Here is a 21,741-nt window from a genome sequence, read left to right as displayed (position 1 = left end):
ACTTTGTAATGCTAATACAGGGGTTCTCAACGTTTTTGGCCGGGGACCCTCGGAAATGCTTTGGCAATGTCTCGGGACCCCCGCCCCGCCCCCTCCCGACCCCCAATATAAATTGACTGCTACAATAACCTTAAACCATTTTGGGCGGGAACCCCTTTTGGTGTTTTAAGCATTGTTATAATTTAGCTATTGAAAAATAGCAGATCTACAAGCTCATAGCGCGCCACCGAGTGGCGCGCTACGAGCTTGTAGGTCTGCTATTTTTGAAAAATCGTGAAAATAAAAATTTAAAAAAAATCTTTTTTTTTCTTTTTTTTGAAAATAATTTGGGGACCCCCTAAAATAATTTGGCGACCCCCCGAGGGGTCGCGACCCACGGGTTGAGAACCCCTGTAATAGACAAACAAGACTGTCTGCTTGCATTGCCAGTGAATGAGCAGTACCCAGCATGCACCTGTTAATCCTGTGTGTATCCATAGGCTAAAACAACACCCATGTTAAGCGTATACACTATAACAATTAAAACAAGTATAGCAACTTGTTTATATGCTTTACTGAATGAAGGAATCCTCCTCACAAATCACCCATAAAGTGCTTCCACTTACAGTTTAAACTGCTATCTACCCACACGGCCAAGTTGTTTCAATGGAAAAACGGACTAATCACCCTGTCCTTTTCTATTGTAAAGTCTAAACAGAACAAATTCAACTCCACTCAACCTAAAGCAACAACACTGTTTTAAGGCGTGAATGCGTATAATGATAATATGCTACACTGTATGCTCCATAGTGGCACTTCCCAAAACCCCCACAAAACATGACAGAGATTCATGGAACTGCAGGTAAATTAACATTAAGTGTATTCAAACAGTTCAATAATATAAACTATTCTTCAACTTATTGTAAAGTAACGATGAACAATGTCATTTGTCGCTCGTGTTTTTTGACTGGCCTTCATTGATCCTTAAGATTTTGACATGAATGCAAGTATCGTGTAACTATACTGTACGTATTATTGTGTTTTTACAAATTCCCTGCATCTTCATAAATCTTGTAATCTGCACATTAAAGAACATCTTAAATTCCAGGCACTCATTTTGATTGCATTAAGCACAACGGAAACATTTTTAAGGAGTTGCACAAATTGCAGCAGCCAAAAAGATATGTACACATATTCATAGTTCTTCCTTTTTGTACAGTACCAATTGATGAAATACAAACAAATATATAATATATATATATATATATATATATATAGTTTTTCTTTTTTAAATAATAACAATATGGCTTGATGTGCACAATGTAAATAAATATAATCTACAAAGAAGAGTGGTTAAGCTCACTGGAATGGCTTTGGAAATGTTCAACATAGACACTTGAATAATAACCGTTCTTCAAATGCAGAAGGACACATAATGGCAAAACTATTACCTCTAATACAATGTATCTCCCACTTTATATTTTTGTCTTCAAGGATAATAAAAAACTAGCCTGTCGTATAACAGTCTCCCTGTGTAATAACAGAAACAATAGGTTGGAAGTATAAGTAACACATGACTTGAGTGCAGTGTTTTTAGTGGTCGGCCCATAAACGACTCCGATGGGCCGATGTCCGCAGCTGAATCAGGTGGCTGTAAACACGAATCAACTGCCCCTGCTTATCCCCCGCCATTCCATCCCCACGTCACCCATGTAGTTTCATTGCAGCAGTTCGCTCTTTTTTGTCGGGGTGGTGGTCTCGGATTCTCCGGGATCAGAGACGTTGATTGGGCTATCCCTGGAGAACACTTCGGTCGACTCCCTCCACACGCAGTCGGCGATGCTCTTAAAGGAATGGTTTCCGCACTTAGGCCGTACCTTCTGCGAGGCGTTGTTGACAATCTGTCGACTGTTCGAGGTGGCGATCTTAATCTTGAGGGCAGCGTCCACGCGGTCCACCACGGTGTACGTGCCAATGCTGCCGTCTTCGAAGCCGATGATGATGTTCAGTGCTCGCTGACAGAGGCAGAGGAAAGTGGGTGTCTTGTAGAGTGAGCACGTGCCGATGCTCTTTCCGTCTGCCAGGCGCATCACAATCAGATTGGACACCACGCCAGCCTCATCGTCTTCATCACAGTTCCCGAAGCAGATGTACACCAGGTAACGGCCGTCCCTTGACAATTTCTGCCGCCAAATGATACCGGCGGCGTGGACGAGCCTCAGCTTCCCACTGTGGAGGTCCAGGACATTAATGTTTTCATCGCCCTTAGAGACAATTCCTAGCTTCCCATTGGGCGAGATCTGGAAGTCGTCCATGTTTTTGAGGAAGTTGTCCGGCAGCTGGACTCGCCTACAGACGGACTCGTCCGCCACACTCCAGATGAAAACCGTCTCCGTGGATGTGATAAACGCGGCACAGTCTGGGCAGTCAGGAATGAGTTTAAAGTTGACAATGCTAATGCCCTCGTCGCAAACAAACTTCTTGGACACGCTGCCTGACCACAGGCTAACGGCGAGGAGTTTGTTTTTGGAGACGCCGACGAGGAAGGTGTTTGCGGTGGTGATCAGGGCATTCTGCAGGGTGACCAGAATGTTGCACACTTTGTGCCCAGTGTTAAGCCTCCAGACTCTCGAGGCGTTCTGCTCACAGAGGGACACCACAAACTGATCGTTGTGTGTGATCAGGAGCTGTGATATTTTCTGTCCGTTGATGCGGAAGATATTTTCCCCGGTGCTAGTCTGCCATATGTACTGACTGCTCTTGTCATCTGACGTTACCATGAGATCCCCAGAGGAGGTAAGAACACAGTTCTCCACCAAGCCCTCATGTTTGAAGATGGTCTCAATAAAGCCAGTGCTGAAGTTCCACTTGTGGATAGACTCTGAACCGTCCATTGTGAAGACATAGTCCTCTCGGCCAGACAACAGTAGGGTCTGGATCTTCTTGCCTGTTTTATCGATGTTGGACATGGCTGTGATGATATCAATGTCCCATACAGACAGCACTCCACTACTGGCCACGGACAGGAGCAGATTGTGGTGGGTGGACTTGATGAGTTTCACAATAGCGCCTGAGATCTCAATCAGGCTGGCCATGCATTGTCCGCTGTCCCTCCTCCAGACAAAAATGGAGGAGGTGTTCTCCATGGACGCCACGATGCTTTGCCCATTCTTGGAGAGGACAGCAGCCACAAAATGCTCCGCGCGTTTGGCTTTAAATTTCTCCACCATCTTCCACACCTTGGTGTCCAGGACCTCAATACTCGTGGCCTTGCAAATGAGGATGGAACGCTGGTCTTCGGATAACTCGATACCAACCACTTCGCTGTCATCACCTCGACAATCGTAATCCTCCATCAGCTTTGGGTTGGTGATCTCTTTGGTGTTCCACACTGACAAACTGCCTTCATTATCCACCATCACCATTTGGTTAATGGTGTCAAGGACAAGGATGGACTTGACAAAGCCCCCAGAAAACTCAGATGTCACTGTGGCCAACTTATCCCCGTTTCCTAGATGAAAGATGGTTGCAGTGTTAAGGTACTGGCCACAGAATGCGTACATTCCATCAGGAGAGCATTGCACACAAGTCACCTCGTACCAGCAGTGGAACTGGTAGAGAGGCCAACCGTAGAGGAGATCGATGACATTGACATCTTTACTGGCCTCAAGCCATGCCAAAGCATGGTGACTGGACAAGGTAAAACCATTGATGAATGCCACCCCTCCGGCAATGCTACCATGCTTGGACCCCTTGATTTCAACCTCGGACAGCAAGCAGGACTTGTGGTTATCATAGATGAGCAGTGTGTTTTTGGTCGTGGCCACTACCAGATACTTCTCATCAGTAGTTAGCCTAATGCCCAGCACAACAGACCTGGCTGTGTCAATCTGTCTAAGGAGTTGTCTGCTCTCTACATCCCAGGTGCTGACGGTTCCATCTTCTAGGGCTACTATGACGATGTTTGGGGCGAGTGTCGGCAGGATCTCCACAATCTGCATATAGCTCGAGCAGAGAGGAAGCCTTTCTGGACTGTAGGTGACGTCCATGGAGGAGTGGAGAGGCACGATGGAGCAGTACTTTGGGCCGTCCTTGTCACACTCCAGGAGGAGGTGCCTGAGCTTGGGGAGCGAGATGACGACCGGCAGCAACCTCTGCTGCAGTTCTGCTGACAACGACGCCGGGTTCTTCATCACCTTCATCTTGATGCTACGAAGAGTAGTGGCCAGAAACTTCAGCTCCTTCTCTTGGGAATAGCTGTAGGCGAGGTCAATGTCGGTCAGGGCCTTTTCAAAATGCCCAATCTTGATCATGGTATAGAGCCAGCTGAAGTTCATGATGACCCCGAACATGAGGTCATCGGTGCGGCCACTCCTCGTCAGGTGGTACACCAGCTCTGTCATCTTCCTGTGGTTGACAAAGAAAATGTCAGGCTCCAGAAGGTTGCACTGGAACACCCATGGCTGCTCGGGAGTTTGCCTGTCATAGGAGTACTTGTCGGAGGATGTTTTTTCGTGGGACTGCTGCTGGTGGGGGTTTTTATGGTGCGATATGTTGAGGGAAGTGAAGTGGTTGTTGTCGTAGGTGAAGATCTTCTTCCTGCCTCCCGACCACGCACCGAGAAAGTACTCGGCCAGGAGGCTGTGCATCTGGTGGACGTCCTCCTCGTTGCTGAGATACAACTTCTGGGCAATGAGGTGCAGGTGCCTGTTGGCCCAGACCATCAAGGTGATGTTATGGACCTGCCGCTCCACCAGATAACCCTCCAGCTCCTCTTTAAGCCTGGCGACCAAGTCGTAAGAGATCCTCAATGGGTTTTTAAGGTACGAGGCCACGATGACGTCACCGAGGACAATGTTGTCCAGGGACAGAATGTCCTCCAGCTCCACTTCCGTTAAGCCGGCCTTGGCCATGGTGACGTAGCCCAGCGCCCGGACGACAAATCTTTGGCCCAGCTTGTTTTCCACCGAGTAGAAGAGCTGCTCGATGCTTTCGTGCACCGTGGAGCAGAGGGACCTGTCGTCCACGTCCTTGTGGGACCTCCAGTGCACCACCTCTCTGTAGATGAGGTTGATGAACATGGGCAGCGTACATTTGGCTAGTGCCTCGTTGACATAGATCTGCTGTCCAGAGGTGACTTTCCTCTTCACAGTCAACAGCTGTTGCTTGAGAGTCTGACTGCAGACCTTGCGGTCCCTCTGTATTAGTTCCACGTAGCGTCCCTCATCGTGGATGAGGTTTCGGAGTTTCTGGAGGATTCCGTGTTTATTGGGCAGGGTCGACGCCACGATGCGCACTGTCCGAGGCAGGTGGCCAGGGAGCCACCACAGCTTGCGAGCTTCGTCCGCCTCCGAGAGTTGCTCCAGGGAATCGAGGACGATGACCAGGGGCCTGTGGAAGGACGACTCCCCGAGCAAGTTGATCAGGAGCTCCCTCATCTCCTCGATCTTGTTAGGCAGAAAGTGGATTAGGCAGCGGTAGTTGATGGCAATCTGTTCGCAGATGCTCTGCAAGAGAGTGCGAAGGTCACTGGAGTGCTGGGTGGAGCCGATGAAACGGACAATGACCACTGGATCCGTCTCTGGGCCCATCTCTTTCTGGAGCCATGAGTAGGCCTGGAAAACAAAACACAGAGAGATGGTTTGGTTACAGTCAGTGGAACACAACACAACACAACACAACATTTTCACATGATTTTCTATAAATACACTGAACAAATCCAGAGGAAAAAAAACCACTGAGGAGAGTTTAAAATGCCGTAGTCTACTTCAATCTAGTCTACTTCAATCTAGTCTACTTCAATCAAACAAGACGGCCAAAGTCAACTCTTAACCCATTTAGGCCTGACGTCGAAATAAAAAAAACCTTTGCTCTGAAAGAATATATATTCAAAGATTTGTGCCGCATTTTTAAGATTTAAAAAAAATAGCAGACCTACAAGCTCATAGCGCGCCACTTTATGAGCTTGTAGATCTGCTATTTTTCAATAGCTAAAGTATAACATAATGCTTTAAAACACCAAAAGGGGTTCCCGCCCAAAATGGGTTAAGATATACCAATGACTAATGAATAAAACTTGGTAATCAGTAGAATAACATTCCCAACGGCATTAATATTTATATTTCATTGTATATATTAATATATTTTCCTATCATGTAAAATAATTCATGAATGAGTCTAAATTCATATTTCTTCTGGCGTCATTACATTTGTAATTTCATTCATGAATTCATGGTGGCCCCTGCTGAGAGTTTGGGAGGTGTTAAACGCTATTTGACATTTTTAGGGCAGCCTTGATGAATCTTGCTCAGAGAGAGAGAGTCAGAGATTGAGCAAGAGTGACAGATCGTGTTAGAACACATATTAATTCATTATCTCTGCTAGGCTTAAAGCCGGGACTGGGGGTCTTGTTGCATGTGCAGCTGTATGTGCTTGTGGGTCTGTCTGTCTGTGAGTATACGTGGCTAATCTCGCAAACTACTCTACCCATCAGCATTACATTTCTTGTGCACAACTCAATCCCCGCAATCTTTACAGTCCACTTCCCTCTTTGGCCTATATTTCAAATGATAATAATACAAAAATAAAATAAGAAGACCAGTCATCCCCGTCGGGGCAACTACCACTCTGCAATTTCTCAAAATCGCCTACTTTGTATTTCCGACTGATCGGCTGCTTGCCACCCTTCGGCTGCCTGCAAACTACTTTATTATTTTTATTGCAATGACAGATATGGGGGCCGCTGTCATTTACACTCCCACCCTCATTTGTGTTTCCTGTCCGCCCCTGTACAAACATAAGTGACATAAGGCATAATTATAGCCTCCCCCCCCCCATTGCCCTGTGCGTTTTCATACAGTACATGTGCACAACACCAAAACAATGTGCACACGTCACATGCACCACACAGAGACAACGATGGAGGGAGGTATAAGGGCGTGCCTCCTGGAGGAAATGTGTGCTATAGTTGCATGTCATCACTGTCGGGCAGAAACCTCGTATCTCCATATTTCATGTTTTACTGTAAATTAATGATCTACTCCATCATACTGCAGTGTCACCAAAACGGTAGCAAATATAGCAGATCTACAAATTCACAGAGCAACGCATTGTGAGATGGGCTATTTTTTTTGCCACTTTTTAAAATGAAAGTGGTTAAGAGGTTTTGTCTGAAGCGCTTTTTACTACTTTTCGTTAGTTCAATATTTTTTTAACCAACACACTGACGTAAAGGGCGTTCAATAGCACTGATTTATGAAAAGAAATGGAGTGAAGGTCCCTGCACACAGAATGCGTTTTTCAGATTTTTAGTGGCGTTTCTCCATCGGTTTTTCGAAAAACGCGTCCAGTGTGCAACCACCTTTAGGTGGTTTCTTCCCGACAGCAACGATATGGTCTTTTCAGTGCTTTACGATAAATGTCGCTCTTCGCCAACGTATTAATGATGCCAAGTTGCTAGGAGACGGATAAACCTGGAAATTAACCGGAAGTGAAAATGCTTTACTGAGTCCGCCTCCCTCGTATCAGATTTAGAAAAATAAATGTATCTCAGATTATTTTCCCAGATTGCGTTTTTGGTCAAAACAAGCTATATTCGAGGGGCACGGTGGCACAGTCGGTAGTGCTGTCGCCTCACAGCTAGAAGGTCGTGAAGGGATGTGTTCCCTCCTCCGCTTCATCAGTGCCCATGCCCGAGGTGGGGTTGGCGAAAGGGCCTTTTTGTGTGGAGTTTGCATGTTCTCCCCGTGTCCCCATAGGGTAGGTACCCTCACAAAAACATGCAGTAATCCTGGTCTCTAAAACTACCTCCCCCTGGCCAGCCGGGGCGCCTGATGGAGGGGAAAGGAACTGGTTGGAATAACGTGTTCCTTCCACGCGCTACGTCCGGCCAGGGAAATTCGCCCCTGTCAGGTGAAAAGAAGCAGCTTGGACTCCTCATGCATAGAAGGAGGCATGAGGTCAGTCCGCTTGCCCCCCAGGTTGGTAGAGGAAGTGTAGCACCCAGGATTACATTAGATAATTGGCACTGGGTGAAAAAACTGGGTTGCAAAATCGTGGGATAAAAATTATAGAAAAAACCCCCAAAAAACAAGCTATATTCAACGAACCAATGATCGTGTTTCCAAATTTTATTTTCCAGACAGCCTTTGTTTACATCCTCGACAAATCGCGGGTCCTGTGGGTCAACAATATAAGGAAAAAACATTGATAAACACTGGCGGTGCCGGAAAATAACTATTAATTACTACGTGGTCAATGTGTTAAGTGTGTGTTGGGGTTTTATAGATATTGAACTAATGAGAAGTATTAACAAGAGCTTGTGACTGAATAATAACTATTTTTGGATCCATTTGATTTTTTTTTTTAAATTTCCACTTAGTTTCCATTTAGTTTCCACCCGACAGCGACGAGTTGCATTTTGCACTGATGCACTGACGTGCGTTCCTCGTGACACCAGCTCTCAGAACTCATCGTGCACTCTCATGAGCTGCAGTGAGAACGCAAGGTCAACCACAGTCTATTCCTCGCCCGTAGCACAAACACTAACCCTTTCAACTTGCCATTGAAATAATGCTCTGCTTCAAAGGGAAACAGGAAGGCAAAACAAAATAATGAGCATTTTCAAAATGATCAGTGTTTTTTAACCCATTTTGGGCGGGAACCCTTTTTGGTGTTTTAAGCATTATGTATGCTTTAGCTATTGAAAAATAGCAGATCTACAAGCTCATAGCGCGCCACCGAGTGGCGCGCTATGTAGCTTGTAGGTCTGCTATTTTTGAACCTTTTGAAAACATTTGATTTTTAACTTAAATCTTTGCTTCTGGGGGGTCCCTCGAACAACATATTTTTAGATGGGGTTCAGCGGCCTCTTACATAAAAATTTTGGGTTCCTTGACATGAAATATTGAGCACCGATATAGAAACACAGGTATTTCAGAAAACTGAAATACCTGTGAAGACATTTTTTAAATTTCGATGTCAGGCCAAAATGGGTTGAGAGCCGTTATCTCCTACGGTCGTGTAGATTGTGTGCACATTGGATGTGCTGCACGCACATCCAATGTGTAGGATGGCTCTGGCTGTTGTGCCGGAATGTGTTTACCGTTCGTGGGGGCCATGAGGTGGTCTCGGGCTCAGAGGCACATGCACAGACTCGGGGTCTGGCCATGATCTTATCCATAGAGACATCTACTACCAACCCATTTACAAATCAAATATACTAGTACCCAGAACAGAAGTCATGAGTGGTTGCCAATATTCTCAGTCCACTTTATTTAAAAAAATAACAACAATCCCTACAAGCGCTGAATCTGGGAAACTCATGAGGTCACGGAGAAATTAAGAAATCAGGTACAGGCCTGTAAGACTTTATATTCTATAAAGTCTATAATGCCTTGTAATGAAACCACATTGATAATGCACTTATAAGGCATTATATCAACTTAAGTTGTTATACATTTCTATGTTATGCATACCAACTTATAACAAAGACACTTTATAATGAATTAAGTTAAGGTAGGCCTAGTTATAATGTGCTGTTCCACTCAGCTTATAATGCATTTATACCAGCACTTATAATAATAATACGTTATAAATGTTGTTATAAGTTGTCATATATGATCATAAACATTATTTGAATGCATTATAAATGTGATTATAATGCATTAATCGACCAAACCATTAAGTTAAGTGTTAGCAAAAGCCCTATACTCTATCCTCAATATATCTCTAATTAACCACTAAAACCCTCAAGACTTGTCTGAGACAATGTCAAATTGACATTGAGCTTTTTTGTTAAATAAACATTTGACCTCTTATTTAAGTTATTTTATACCATTTTGGAACCGAAATAGGGAACCGTTAAGAACCGGAAATCGATAAGCAGAACCGGAATCGGTACCGGACTCACAAAAATCCTAACGATACCCATCCCTACTTGTCTCTAGTTTGTACTACACCAAATCTCTTTACTAAGTATATCCAATCTACAAGCTCACGTGTCGCAACACGTTGTGAGCTTGTGGATCTGCTAATTTGCTTTAGCTAATGTTCTCCCCAGAATATAGCTGCTGGGGTTGGAGTGCTTAACAGCTGATGAGGACGGCAGCCATCATGAATAGCCTAACTGTGCACTAAAGCAATTACACATGTTTGTGCATGGAGCGCTAACAGTTGTCACACACAGCAGCTCTCCCCTTCTGTTGGTCTTCCCTGAGGCTAGACTCATCATAATGATATTACATTATTATATTATGCATAGTAGAGTGAAGAATGCTATAAGATTTATATTGGAAAGCACTACTAAAGTGAGCAATTTTAGTTTTTTACAATGTAGGCATTTAGCAGACGCTCTTAATCCAGAGCGATTTACAGTAAGCATAGGAACGACACATGGTGATAGAAAAACGAGAGACGTTCCGCGATCCGGGCACTCAAAGATAAAAGGAGGAATAGCCTTCATTGGCCTTGAATGGCCTTCATTGGCCAAGAGACGAGAACAGCACTGCACTGTTTTTATCTACAAAGCCTTACTTAAAGAAATGCCTACATATCTTAGCAGCCTATTACATCCCAAAACTGGCCAACATCACACCCGCTCCCAAAACTACCGTATTTTAGAAAACCCCAATGTGAATTCCGAATTGGGTAAAACAGCCTTTCATTACTATGCACCTCACAGTTTTTTTTCTGCCTTTATTGATAGTATCAAGTGAAGATAGACAGGAAAGAGGGAGAGAGAGAGACACGCAGCAAAAGTCGTCATGAACTTTATACTCGAACACATGACGCAAAGCCTATATGTGGCAGCATGCGCCTGGACCACTTATGGACCAATAATACAACATTAATACACACAACTGCACGTGCATTTGACACCTTTTAATTGCCTCATTGCAAAGCTTTGCGCTTGTGCTATTTAATGAGTTTGTTCTTCATTCTCACCCTGATGAAGAACACTTATGGTCGAAACATGTTGGCTGTTGCCTTTTAGTCCTTCTTAATTTTTATCCCACGATTTTGTAACCCATTTTTCACCCCTGTGTCAATTATCTAATGTGATCCTGGGCTCTACACACCCTCCGCCAACCTAGTCCCCATATATGGGGGACATGGGGAGAGCAACGGACTTGAACTCATGCTTCCTTCATGCCTGAGTGTCCAAGTTGCTCCTTTACACCTGACAGGGGGGAGTTTCCCTGGTTGGACGTAGCGCGTGGAAGGAACACGTTATTCCAACCAGTTCCTTTCCCATCCATCAGGCGCCCCGGCTGGCCAGGGGGAGGCAGTTTAGAGACCAGGATTACTGCATGTTTTTTGTGAGGGTACCTACCCTAGGGGACACGGGGAGAACATGCAAACTCCACACAGAAAGGCCCTTTCGCCAACCCCGCCTCGGGTATGGGCAGGAGGAGGAGGAAACACGCCGCCAGCAACCACAGCGTCCCAAGCGGGAATCGAACCCAGGACCTTCTAGCTGTGAGGCGACAGCACTACCAACTGTGCCACCGTGCCCCCTTTTAATTAACCAATTTAGACCTGACACTAGATTCTACAAAGTTCCCGGACACCTTCCTGTGTCCGAAACGGTCGAGAAATGACAGAGTTACCGCGTTGCAGCTTTCCGTGCTCGGACAGGCAGACAAACACAGGGACACGTACTGTACGCATTCATAGGGACACACACACAGCTGCGTAAATGGAGCGGAGGCACCACTCAAATAGTACGATATACATAAAAAATAAATCATCACCTGTTTGGCCACCTCGGCCAGCAGCAGCGTCTTCCCGGTGCAGGGCCCGCCGAACACCACCAGGGGGCTCATGCGGGGGCTCCCCTTGGCGGACGGCAGCAGCAGGTACTCGCGGACGTGGTCGAGCGAGTCGCTGGCGTAGGCGTAGGACGCGGCGAAGGTCTTGCACAGCGACAGGTGCTGCACCACCTCGTCGTACAGCGGGTCCGTCTCCGTGTCGAAGTTCTGCTGCACGGTGGCCTGGATGATGTCCACCATGTCCTCGTAGAACTGCTTGCACAGGCCCTCCACGTAGTGGCTCTCCACCTCCTGCGTTGGAGGTTATAATAGTTAACTAAAACTAACTAAAAAACGAAAACTAGAATTAAAAAAACATTTTAGTTAACTGAAACTAAATAAAAAATAAAAATAAATTAAAAACTAAACTGAAACTGTATTGTGTGTTCACAAAACTAACTGAAATTATAGAAAAAATACCCTTAGTTATAGTTTTAGTTTTTAGTTTAAAAAACTAAAACTAAACTATAACTAAACTAAAACTAAACTAAAACTAAGCATTTTACCAAAATAAAAACTAAATAAAAACTAGCAAACCCGCTCTAAAAACTAAATAAAACTAACTGAATTAGAAAAAAAATAGCCAAAACTAACAAACTAAACTATAATGAAAAAAACAAAACTATTATAACCTTGCGTTGGACGGAGCATGCAGGGGACGGAGGGCGTTAACGGGACTATACATGCACGTACTGTACTGTACTGTACTGTACTGTACTGTACTGTACTGTACTGTACTGTACTGTACTGTACTGTACGTTGGTGGTTCTCAAAGTGGGGTCCACATGGGCACCCCCAGGGGTCCTTGAGAGGGAGTTCCACGGGATCCCCATGCAGCTAAATGATAGTTTGGAACCAAATGGACCCTTATGGGTCTGTAACTCTGAGAGTGTACAAATGGAACCAAATGGAACGGATCCATTTGGTTCCATTTGTACACTCGCAGAGTTAAATTAACATTGATTTTACAATATACATTGGGGTCTCAGAGATAGAAATGCCATTAAGTGGGGGTCTGTAGACTAATTTGCGTGTCAAACTGAGGGTCCTTGAAATTAAATGGGTTGAGAATCATTGCTAGAGCCGTACAAATCTTCTCTCCTATCCCTGGCATTATCTCTTCAAAGGGGGGTCCGCGGGCTAATTAGTGTCAATTTGGGGGTCCTTGACATATAAACGTTTTTGGAACCACTGCTGTACGCCATTTTGGAAAGAACTTAAGACCCCTTTCCTATAGACAAATTCAGAAACGGGTCCCCTGGTCGCAGCGAACGTATTTCCTGTAGGCGGAGACGACATATCTGCGTTGTAAATTCGCAGGTCTTCTACTACATTGAATGGTAGAGTGACTGATGTTAGTCTACTCAAACGTTACTCTTTTACCTGCTTTTTACAAAGATTCCAGGTGACAAAAATGTGACTGAAACTAAATAAACTATTGAAGAGACCATGACTCAGGGCCGGATCTACCATATGGGCCCTGAAATTTTAGCTCCACAGAAAAATTCCCTGCTAATCCGAATTAAATAAATGGTGTCTAAAAAGATTAGTGTTTTATTGTTGGTGAGAAGGGCAGCTGAAAAGTGAAATTGTGTGTAAAGCAGCAACAATGCGCTAGATTGGCTATCACTCTGGGGGGGGGGTAGGCGACCGGAAATAGGCCAATATAACGGCATAAAACTGCCCCAAAACAGCAAAAATGTTGCGCGCGTGTGAAGGGGGGCCCTTCGAGCTTCAGTACCCAGGGGCCCTCAGATGTGTTAATCCGGCCCTGCCATGACTAAAACTAAAATCAAAATGTGATGCCAAAAACAACACTGCTTATACCTGGGAGTAGCCCAGCTTCATGTCGCAGTGCGTGACCGAGGAGTAGACGCGCAGGTTGGAGGCGGCCACGATGGTGGGGATGAACTCGTCGCGCACCTTCAGGAGGCGCTCGTAGGCCTCCTGGTTGCGCATGACGCGGTCCTCGCTGACCACAATGTCCATGTAGCGGGCCATCTCGGGGAGCTTGGCGAAGCGGTCGAAGTTGGAGATCTTGCGGATGTAGCACACGCACTTCTTGAGGAAGGCAGGGGTCTGTTTACCCAGGGCGAAGTCGAGTTCGTCCTCCAGGGCTGAAGACACAAAATTAAAACCACGTAAGGTTTCACACAAAAATCACCTTCTCGTGGGGTCCGGAGACCTGACACACACACAATTTCTTTTATAATAATCTTATGGGGGCTTTGCGGCCAAATACATTTGGGGTTCCTTGACATGGAAAACTTTGAGAACTACTGATGTAAGCAGCTTGATAGGGTGGTGATGATGCATTGCTTCCAAAGCCATCTCTCACATAGATATTATATTATATTATTATATTAAATGGTCTCTATACTGTACGTCTTAAGCCCGTAATTAGATAAGAGTCCTCTTGAGACTTGTTTAAGCACAAACACGTTTGATAAAATCGCATATGCCGTCCAATGATCCATGGGTTGGCGGTTCGAATCCCGGCTCCTCCTGTCCACATGTCGAAGTGTCCTTGGGCAAGACACTGAACCCTAGGCCCTTTCTGAAACCAGTCCCTTGACGTGGATTTCATTAATATGGAAAAAGGAAATACAGCGTGACTGTCAAAAATGACATGTCATATACATCCATGGTGTTTATAAATCATTGTGTTAAAAGTTGTTTTGTTTGTGTGGTTTCATTTATAGTTTTTTCACGGTGGGGTAAATAAAGAGCCCTTGTGAACATTAGTTGGAGCATTGTCTATTCTGCATCAGATGAAGATTGTTTAGGAGGAGTTTATTTATCATTTATTTGTGGTGGTTCTTACATTTGTAGGTTGCGGTTTCCATGCGGACACAGAGCAGGGCTGCACAAGGCAATCGAGTCTAGATCGGCACAGACTCGCTCTTGAGGGCTTTATAAGCCACTTCCACGCAAGGCTGCTTAGTTTCGGACGACACTTAATATGGCGCAGCCTCGCGTGAACGCGCATATCGAGGGCAAGTGTGTAGCGCGAGTGGCGAGGAGCTGGTTTCAGAAAGGGGGCTACATTGCCTCCAATGAGTCGGTCGGTGTGAGCTTGCCACCATTGGTGTGTGAATGTGGGAAGTGAGGACGCTGGCGTCGACTGTTCACCGCTTCACCTCCCAATGTATGAATGAATGAACCATTGTAAGCGCTTTGAGTAAGCACGTAGTGCATTGAAAAGCGCCATAAAAATGCAATTCATTACTATTATTATTATTATTATTAAGACTCAGTTAGATTCTTGTTCATGACTATATATGTGTGCGTGCATGGGACCCGAATGGAAACAAGACCGCAAGGCCTTCCTTCGGAAATCCTTTTGGACCAAAATGCCTGACTGTACCTTGTGCTGTTTTTTGCATTTTTCTTTTGTCTAATAAAATAATCAATCAATCAATCAATCAATCAATCAATCAATCAAGTTATCCACATGAACCCTGGCGTCCCTATTCTGGGTCATAGATTGGATATTTAGGGTGAAGAGATTTGATGTAGAGGGGAGGGGAGGAAAAGGATGGGATCGAGTATACAGCCAGGGGGAACCCATTTTCTTACAGTGTTCTTCTTTGAAGAATAATAACACAATTACATTTAAATGTTCTAAATACCCTCAGAATTGTTGCATAATTCATAAGCAGGCGTGTTTCTTTTTAGATAATTTGTTTTGGAATGTCTGTGCCTTGGGTCTTAATCATGCCTGCTTGCGCCCCAAGCAGCCATCTTTAAGAGAGGTATAATATGCTTTATTTATTTTGTTTCGCAAAACGTTTGGCGAAGAAAAGAAGAAAAATAAAGATTAGAATTAACACTTTCACAAGTACTTTTCAACACATTTTTCACGACTCAAATGGACAACTTTGAGGAAAGCTAATTAGCACTTTTCTAGTGTTCTTTATGACCCTGGTGTGGCTCATTAAACAGCTTCCATCTGTCGATAGCTCTACTGCATAATGATGAGTGTGATATTAAACAGAACGAGTGATGATGATGAATAGAGAGGGGGAAAACAGGCCTTCAAATGAAGCTATATAATTGCATAATTAATGTAATTGTGATACCACTCGTCCATGTGCACATGTACTGCAGTGTTGCTGAATAATCCGAATGATAAATAGGCGTGTAAATGATTCATGTAGCAATACGTCCTGTGAAACCACAGTGGAATAATTGAAGATATTGAAGAGTCAAGCATTGTTCACCCAATAGAACAAAGCATGATTTGTGTGTCTATGACAAAGCTACCATAATTTGTTATTATAGTTAACCAAAGCGAAAATAAAATGACTACAACTGGAATTGGAAATACATTTTTAGCTGACTGAAAACGAGGCTTTGTGAAAAACAAATAACAAACTGTATTGTGTAAATTAACAACAATCATAGAGAAAATGACCGTGGTTTTAATCTGTCAAACATCTTCAAAAAATAGCAGATCTACAAGCTCACAATGTGCCACGATGCGACGCATGGTGAGCTTGTAGATCTGCTATTTTTTGCTATTTTCTGACCTTGCTGAATCTCACCACAACTAATCGATTACAATTAAAACATCTAATACTAACACAAAACCAAATCAAAACTTTGATGTAAGCCTACCTGAGCTAGTGAACACATTTTTAACCCATTTTGGTGTTTTAAACATTATGTTATAATTTAGCTATTGAAAAATAGCAGATCTACAAGCTCATAGCGCGCCACCGAGTGGCGCGCTACGAGCTTGTAGGTCTGCTATTTTTGAAAAATCGTGAAAATATTTATTTCAGAAAACTGGAGGATTTAGAAGATTTTTTTTAATTTTGAGGTCAGGCCTAAATGGGTTAAAATGAACACAAACTAAACAGAAATTGCAACAAAAAAAAATGATGAAAATGATGAAAATGTCAAAAACCATGACAAACTTATATACTATATAAGTTGAATAACGCTACTCTGTGAAATACAAGAGGAATGGAAGGAGGCAAGCGGCAGAAAAGGAATGAACTGAGCGGTGGTGTGTGGCTAGGCTATAGCCTTAACAAACCAGAGCACAGGAACTTCTTGGCCTGAGGGCTCAGCATGGTCCCTTTCTCTTGGAGCTGCAGCACGGCCGTACGCAAGAGCCTCTTGATCTCCTCCGACACGTTCCTCCAGGCCTTGTCGCTCTTGGTCTTGGCTGCACTGCTTGACTCCATCTGTGTTGGAGTACAGACGACACAGCCTGGCTTTTAACTGCACTGTGTCACCACCAGCTACTGTACACGATGATAATGCTGTACAAATGTAACTGTACCGGAGTGAATTGTTGTTTTTCCTCAAATATAATATTGTATGTTATGTTATTATATTAAATCGTCTCTGTTGGGTGCAAACGTCATTAACACTTTTCAGGATTTAAATTAAAAAGTAGTAAAAGTACAAGCTCGAAACGCGCCGCATAATGCTATTGTGTGACGCTGTAGTATGATGAGTATATGGTAGGTCATTAATTTATGAAAAATCTCAATAAGTTATAATCTGGAGGTACGTTAAGACAGCTGCCCGAGTCCCGACAGCAATATTACAGTACATTGTACTTTATATTATTAATATAAAATGTTGCATTTGTTGCAATAAGGTACAGTACAGATTGTTTTGCTAATGAATTCAACCATCTGTCATACATTTAGGAAGAGAGAGGCTGCACTGTCAGCTTTGCAAGCAGCTAGTTTGAATGATTGCATAGACCAGTACAAGACAGTACATTATTCTGGCACACTGTGTTGAAGAAGGCAGTGGTGGAAAAAGTACTCGCCTTTTTTTACTCAAGTAAAAGTATCAATACTGCAATGTAGAACTACTTCGTTACAAGTAAAAGTACAAAAGTACAAAAGTCTTGGCATCAATACTTAAATGTACTTAATACTTAAATACTACAAAATGTAATACTAATGTACTTAAAGTACCACAAATAGAAAGTACTCACTATGCAGAATGTCCCATTTCAAGTTTTGCAATGTATACAAATATTTTGAGATCTACAAGCTCACAATGCGTCGCCTTGCGACGCATTGTTACAAGCCATTCTTTTGAAGGAAGTGAACAGTGGCGACGGTGGCTCAGGGGTAGAGTGGCTGGATGGTAACAGCAAGGTTCCCAGTTCGAACCCAGGCTCCCCCAGAGTTGGAGGGACACTTCGACTAGTGTCGACTAGTGTCGAAGTGTCCTTGAGCAAGACACTGAACCACTAATTGCTCCTGATGTGCTGGTTGGTGCCTTGCATGGTTCCCGCCACCATCAGTGTATGAATGTGTGTGTGAATGGGTGAATGTAATGCACAATCTATGTAAAGCGCCTTGGATAAAGGCGCTATATAAATGCACCATTTACCATTTAACGGCAGTGCGCATGCGCAAAACAGCAAGGAGTACACTGCAGAAGGAGAGGCCAACCATTTTTTTTCTTTTTTTTACTATAAATAAAAAAGACCTAAAGACGCATATACACATCATTAGCACCCTGTGGTTTTGATTCTAAAGACGTGTATACATGTCCAAGGCATAGAAAGAATTAAGTACAGTACTTTTTGGGCGGGAACCCCTTTTGGTGTTTTAAACATTATGTTATAATTTAGCTAGTAGGTCTGCTATTTTTGAAAAATCGTGAAAATATTTATTTCAGAAAACTGGAGGATTTAGAAGATTTTTTTTTAATTTCGAGGTCAGGCCTAAATGGGTTAAGTTAAATGTACTTAGTTACTTTCCACCGCTGGTTGGAGGGCTAGCTGTGTGGAGACTTCTCTGACAGCTATAATGACACGCTGCCCATGCAACTCAAGTGGAACTGCACAGCGGGATTGCCATGTAGCCTTCACAGGACAAAGCAGGGGGTTGCATGCTTTTTATGTGCTCCATAAACCCCGACAGGAAAAGAAAGTGAAGCTCCAGACATGCACTTACACACCAAAAAAAAGTACTGTGCAAGACAGACCAAGTGTGACATTTACTAGATAGTTTACAAGTGCATTAAACATGTTCTTGGTGTGAAGACGGGGACGGCATGTAAATCCGACGGAGCATTAGTTCGACATGCGGACGCATGTCGAACTAAGGTTAGGTTAGGGTTTGAGGTGGGTTGTCGTTTGTCGGACCAATGACTAGTCTAACTAACGTACTGCACCCGTGAAGACAGCAATGTAAACAGGTGCAATACTGTAGCTGTCGCTGACAAGATAAAGCTCCACACAAACTACATGCAAAGCATGTTTTGGTTTTTGTAGAAGGGAGTTCCAGCCGCGCCTCTAGCCTATAGCAGGCCAGTCTGGTGCATCTCAGGAGCAGGACATATAACATGCGAACAAGAAGGCACTGGAGCAGCTCAGACGGTTTAGGCCCTTATTTTATTATAGCAGGGTGCAGGTAAAAAGAGACAACGTTTCGATGTGTCAATTACATCTTCGTCAGGTCATAGCCCGAGGGGGCAACACAGTAAGGCTTAATCCATTGAGACCTGGAACGCATCCATGTCACGTTAGCGTTTAACCACATTAACCATTAACCCATTTTGGGGCGGGAACCCCTTTTGGTGTTTTAAACATTGTTATAATTTAGCTATTTTTGAAAAATCGTTAAAATGTGCCTCAAATCTTTCCGAAAATTGTCATGATTTAGAAAACTTTTTTTTTTTAATTTCGACGTCAGGCCTGAATGGGTTAAGTACACACATGGTGCAGGGGGCAGGCCCTTGGTTAACCAATGTCACACAGCCGGCAATCATTAGTTCATACATATTTTTCACGTGGAACCTAACAATGAGGAATTATCCAGATGAAAGTTAAAGTGCATTGAGACTATAAATATACAGACTATAAATACACAGGTGTAGGAAGGATAGTACAAAAATAGAACATGTTTTGGTTTTCCTTGTATGTTTGTAGGCTATGTACCTGTATGTGTATACATTTAATCTACAGAGAGATCGTTCTGGATCTCTCTGTAGATGCCCAATGAGTATACTTGGCCAAGTTGGCCTATTTAATAATACTATTATTTCCCCATACTTTAGGGTATTTGTTTTTGTCACTGTACATTTGCACAAATGTGAAAGTTGTCCTCTGTATTTACAGTACCCCATAGCCTGGAATCCAGCCTGATACGTTCATATTTTTCTCACTTTGTGCCGTGCTGCGACTGCGAGCTTGTACATTTGCTATTTTTAAAATGTTTTTTTTGTGGCTTTTGCCTTTATTTTATATTTTTTATGGAGGGACAGACAGTAGGCTGACAGGAAATGGGGAGAGAGATGGAGGGGAAGACATGCAGTAAAGGCCGCCGGGATCGGGAGTCGAGCCCGCGGCACACTGCCAGACTGGATTGCCAGCCAAGGTGCCTGGACCACTGAGCCACTGAGCCCAGGCCTACATTTGCTATTTTTGGACTTTTCATTTAGTAGAATCTTAAGCCCTGACCTGGTTGTTGGAGTTCTGGTAGTTCTTGAGCATCTGTTCTTTGGGTTTGAGGTAGTATGCAGGCGGCACAGAGTTCTCATCCCTGCAGTACCACTCCTCCAGGATGTGCGTGTCCAGACCCGCCTCCACCGCTGCGTCCAGGATCATCTCGAACTCCGCCGACTCCACCTCCCCTGGCACGCGGATGCTGCCGTACTTCTCTCCCACCAGACCCTAAAGGGTGTGTGTGTGTGTGTGTGTGTGTGTGGGGGGGGGGGGGTTAGGGGGGGCACACAAGAGAAAGGGCAGAAAAAAAGTCTATTCACCTTATCCTTAGAAGAGACTTGATGCAGGTAGGGCTACAACTATTGATTATTAAGGGACCAAGCCCGAAGGGCCTATTGTATTTGCCCGGATTCTTCTGCGAAAATAGCTGTTCTGGCTTAACCGTGCAGTCGGTTTACGCAAAATTTGGCGATATGGTAGAGAGCTATGACAAACAGAGAAGACACGAAGCCCACGACCGTGTGTGTGTGTGTGTGTGCGCGTGGTGCGTGTGTGTGTGTGTGTGGCTATTTTCAAATGGCTGATCATATAGCGCAGGGGTGGGCAACTTTGATGATGGAGAGGGCCACTATATTTCCACACTCACTCCAGAGGGCCACACGATAACTAAAAAATGCATAGTTGTCCTTCCTGGACTACAATTCCCATAATGCTTTGGTCCAATGATCCTCCTTGTGGATAGAGGGAGGGCTGTCTTACTGTAGTCCAGGAAGTAAGTGAGCCCATGCAGTGGACACTGCATGGACACTTTGAAATACTGAAATATCTAAAAACACACAATGCCCACATAAGAACCCCAGGAAAGTGTTTCTTGTCCCTTTAAGCCTAATTTAAAATTTGATATACAAGCCGACCTACAATCTCACACCATTTCGTCGAACCGGCGCGTCGCGCTTAGTCATCAGCGTCACCATTGCAATCACTATCAAGCTGATCAAAGCCCCAACAACCATCTGCAATCTCCTCCAATGATCTTAGTCAGCAGCGAGCGCATACATGCACGCTCATCCCGTCGGCCTGGTAATTATAGGCACGGCGCACAATTGGACCGGAAGCCTTTTCATCCGTCCATTATCTCCCGCTACATATTGTGTATAATATGGCCTCCCGGGCGGAAAATCCTCGCTTCCTTTCCTCCCCGCTCCCCGCTCCCCGCTCCGGCGCACATGTGTGCCTGCGAGTGACGGCCAATTCATCAGCGCCGCAACTCATCAGGGCCAATTACCAGCGCGCTTCCGTGATGTGCACAATCAGGCACGTTTGTGTGTGTGTGTGTGTGTGTGTGTGTGTGTGTGTGTGTGTGTGCGTGCGGTGGGAGAGAAATGAGGGCAGAACATCGCTTGGAAAATGTGCCGACGAAAGAAGGCCAGCTGATCCGTTCGTCACGCATAGTAACTCTCCCACACACACACACGTACTGTACACACACGTACACACACACACACACACACAGGCACGCAC

General features: G+C 44.3%; 1 protein-coding gene across 1 annotated transcript in view; it reads right to left on the bottom strand.

The window, feature by feature from the left end:
- Positions 1-1,697: 1,697 nt before the first annotated feature.
- Positions 1,698-21,741, bottom strand: part of nwd2 (NACHT and WD repeat domain containing 2) — a gene marked incomplete at both ends in the record, with an annotated part of 72,500 nt that continues 52,456 nt past the window's right edge. Inside the window, 5 exons of the mRNA XM_079491218.1 lie at positions 1,698-5,594; positions 11,733-12,041; positions 13,617-13,906; positions 16,834-16,984; positions 20,245-20,448. Of these exons, the coding sequence (XP_079347344.1) occupies positions 1,698-5,594; positions 11,733-12,041; positions 13,617-13,906; positions 16,834-16,984; positions 20,245-20,448 (4,851 nt within the window). The remainder of the gene's footprint in view (positions 5,595-11,732; positions 12,042-13,616; positions 13,907-16,833; positions 16,985-20,244; positions 20,449-21,741) is intronic.

Source organism: Electrona antarctica, assembly GCF_951216825.1.
Source record: "Electrona antarctica genome assembly, chromosome: 21".
Lineage (NCBI taxonomy): Eukaryota > Metazoa > Chordata > Actinopteri > Myctophiformes > Myctophidae > Electrona > Electrona antarctica.
The sequence above is the reverse complement of the archived record's forward strand: the minus strand, read 5'-3'. Positions and strand labels throughout refer to the sequence as shown.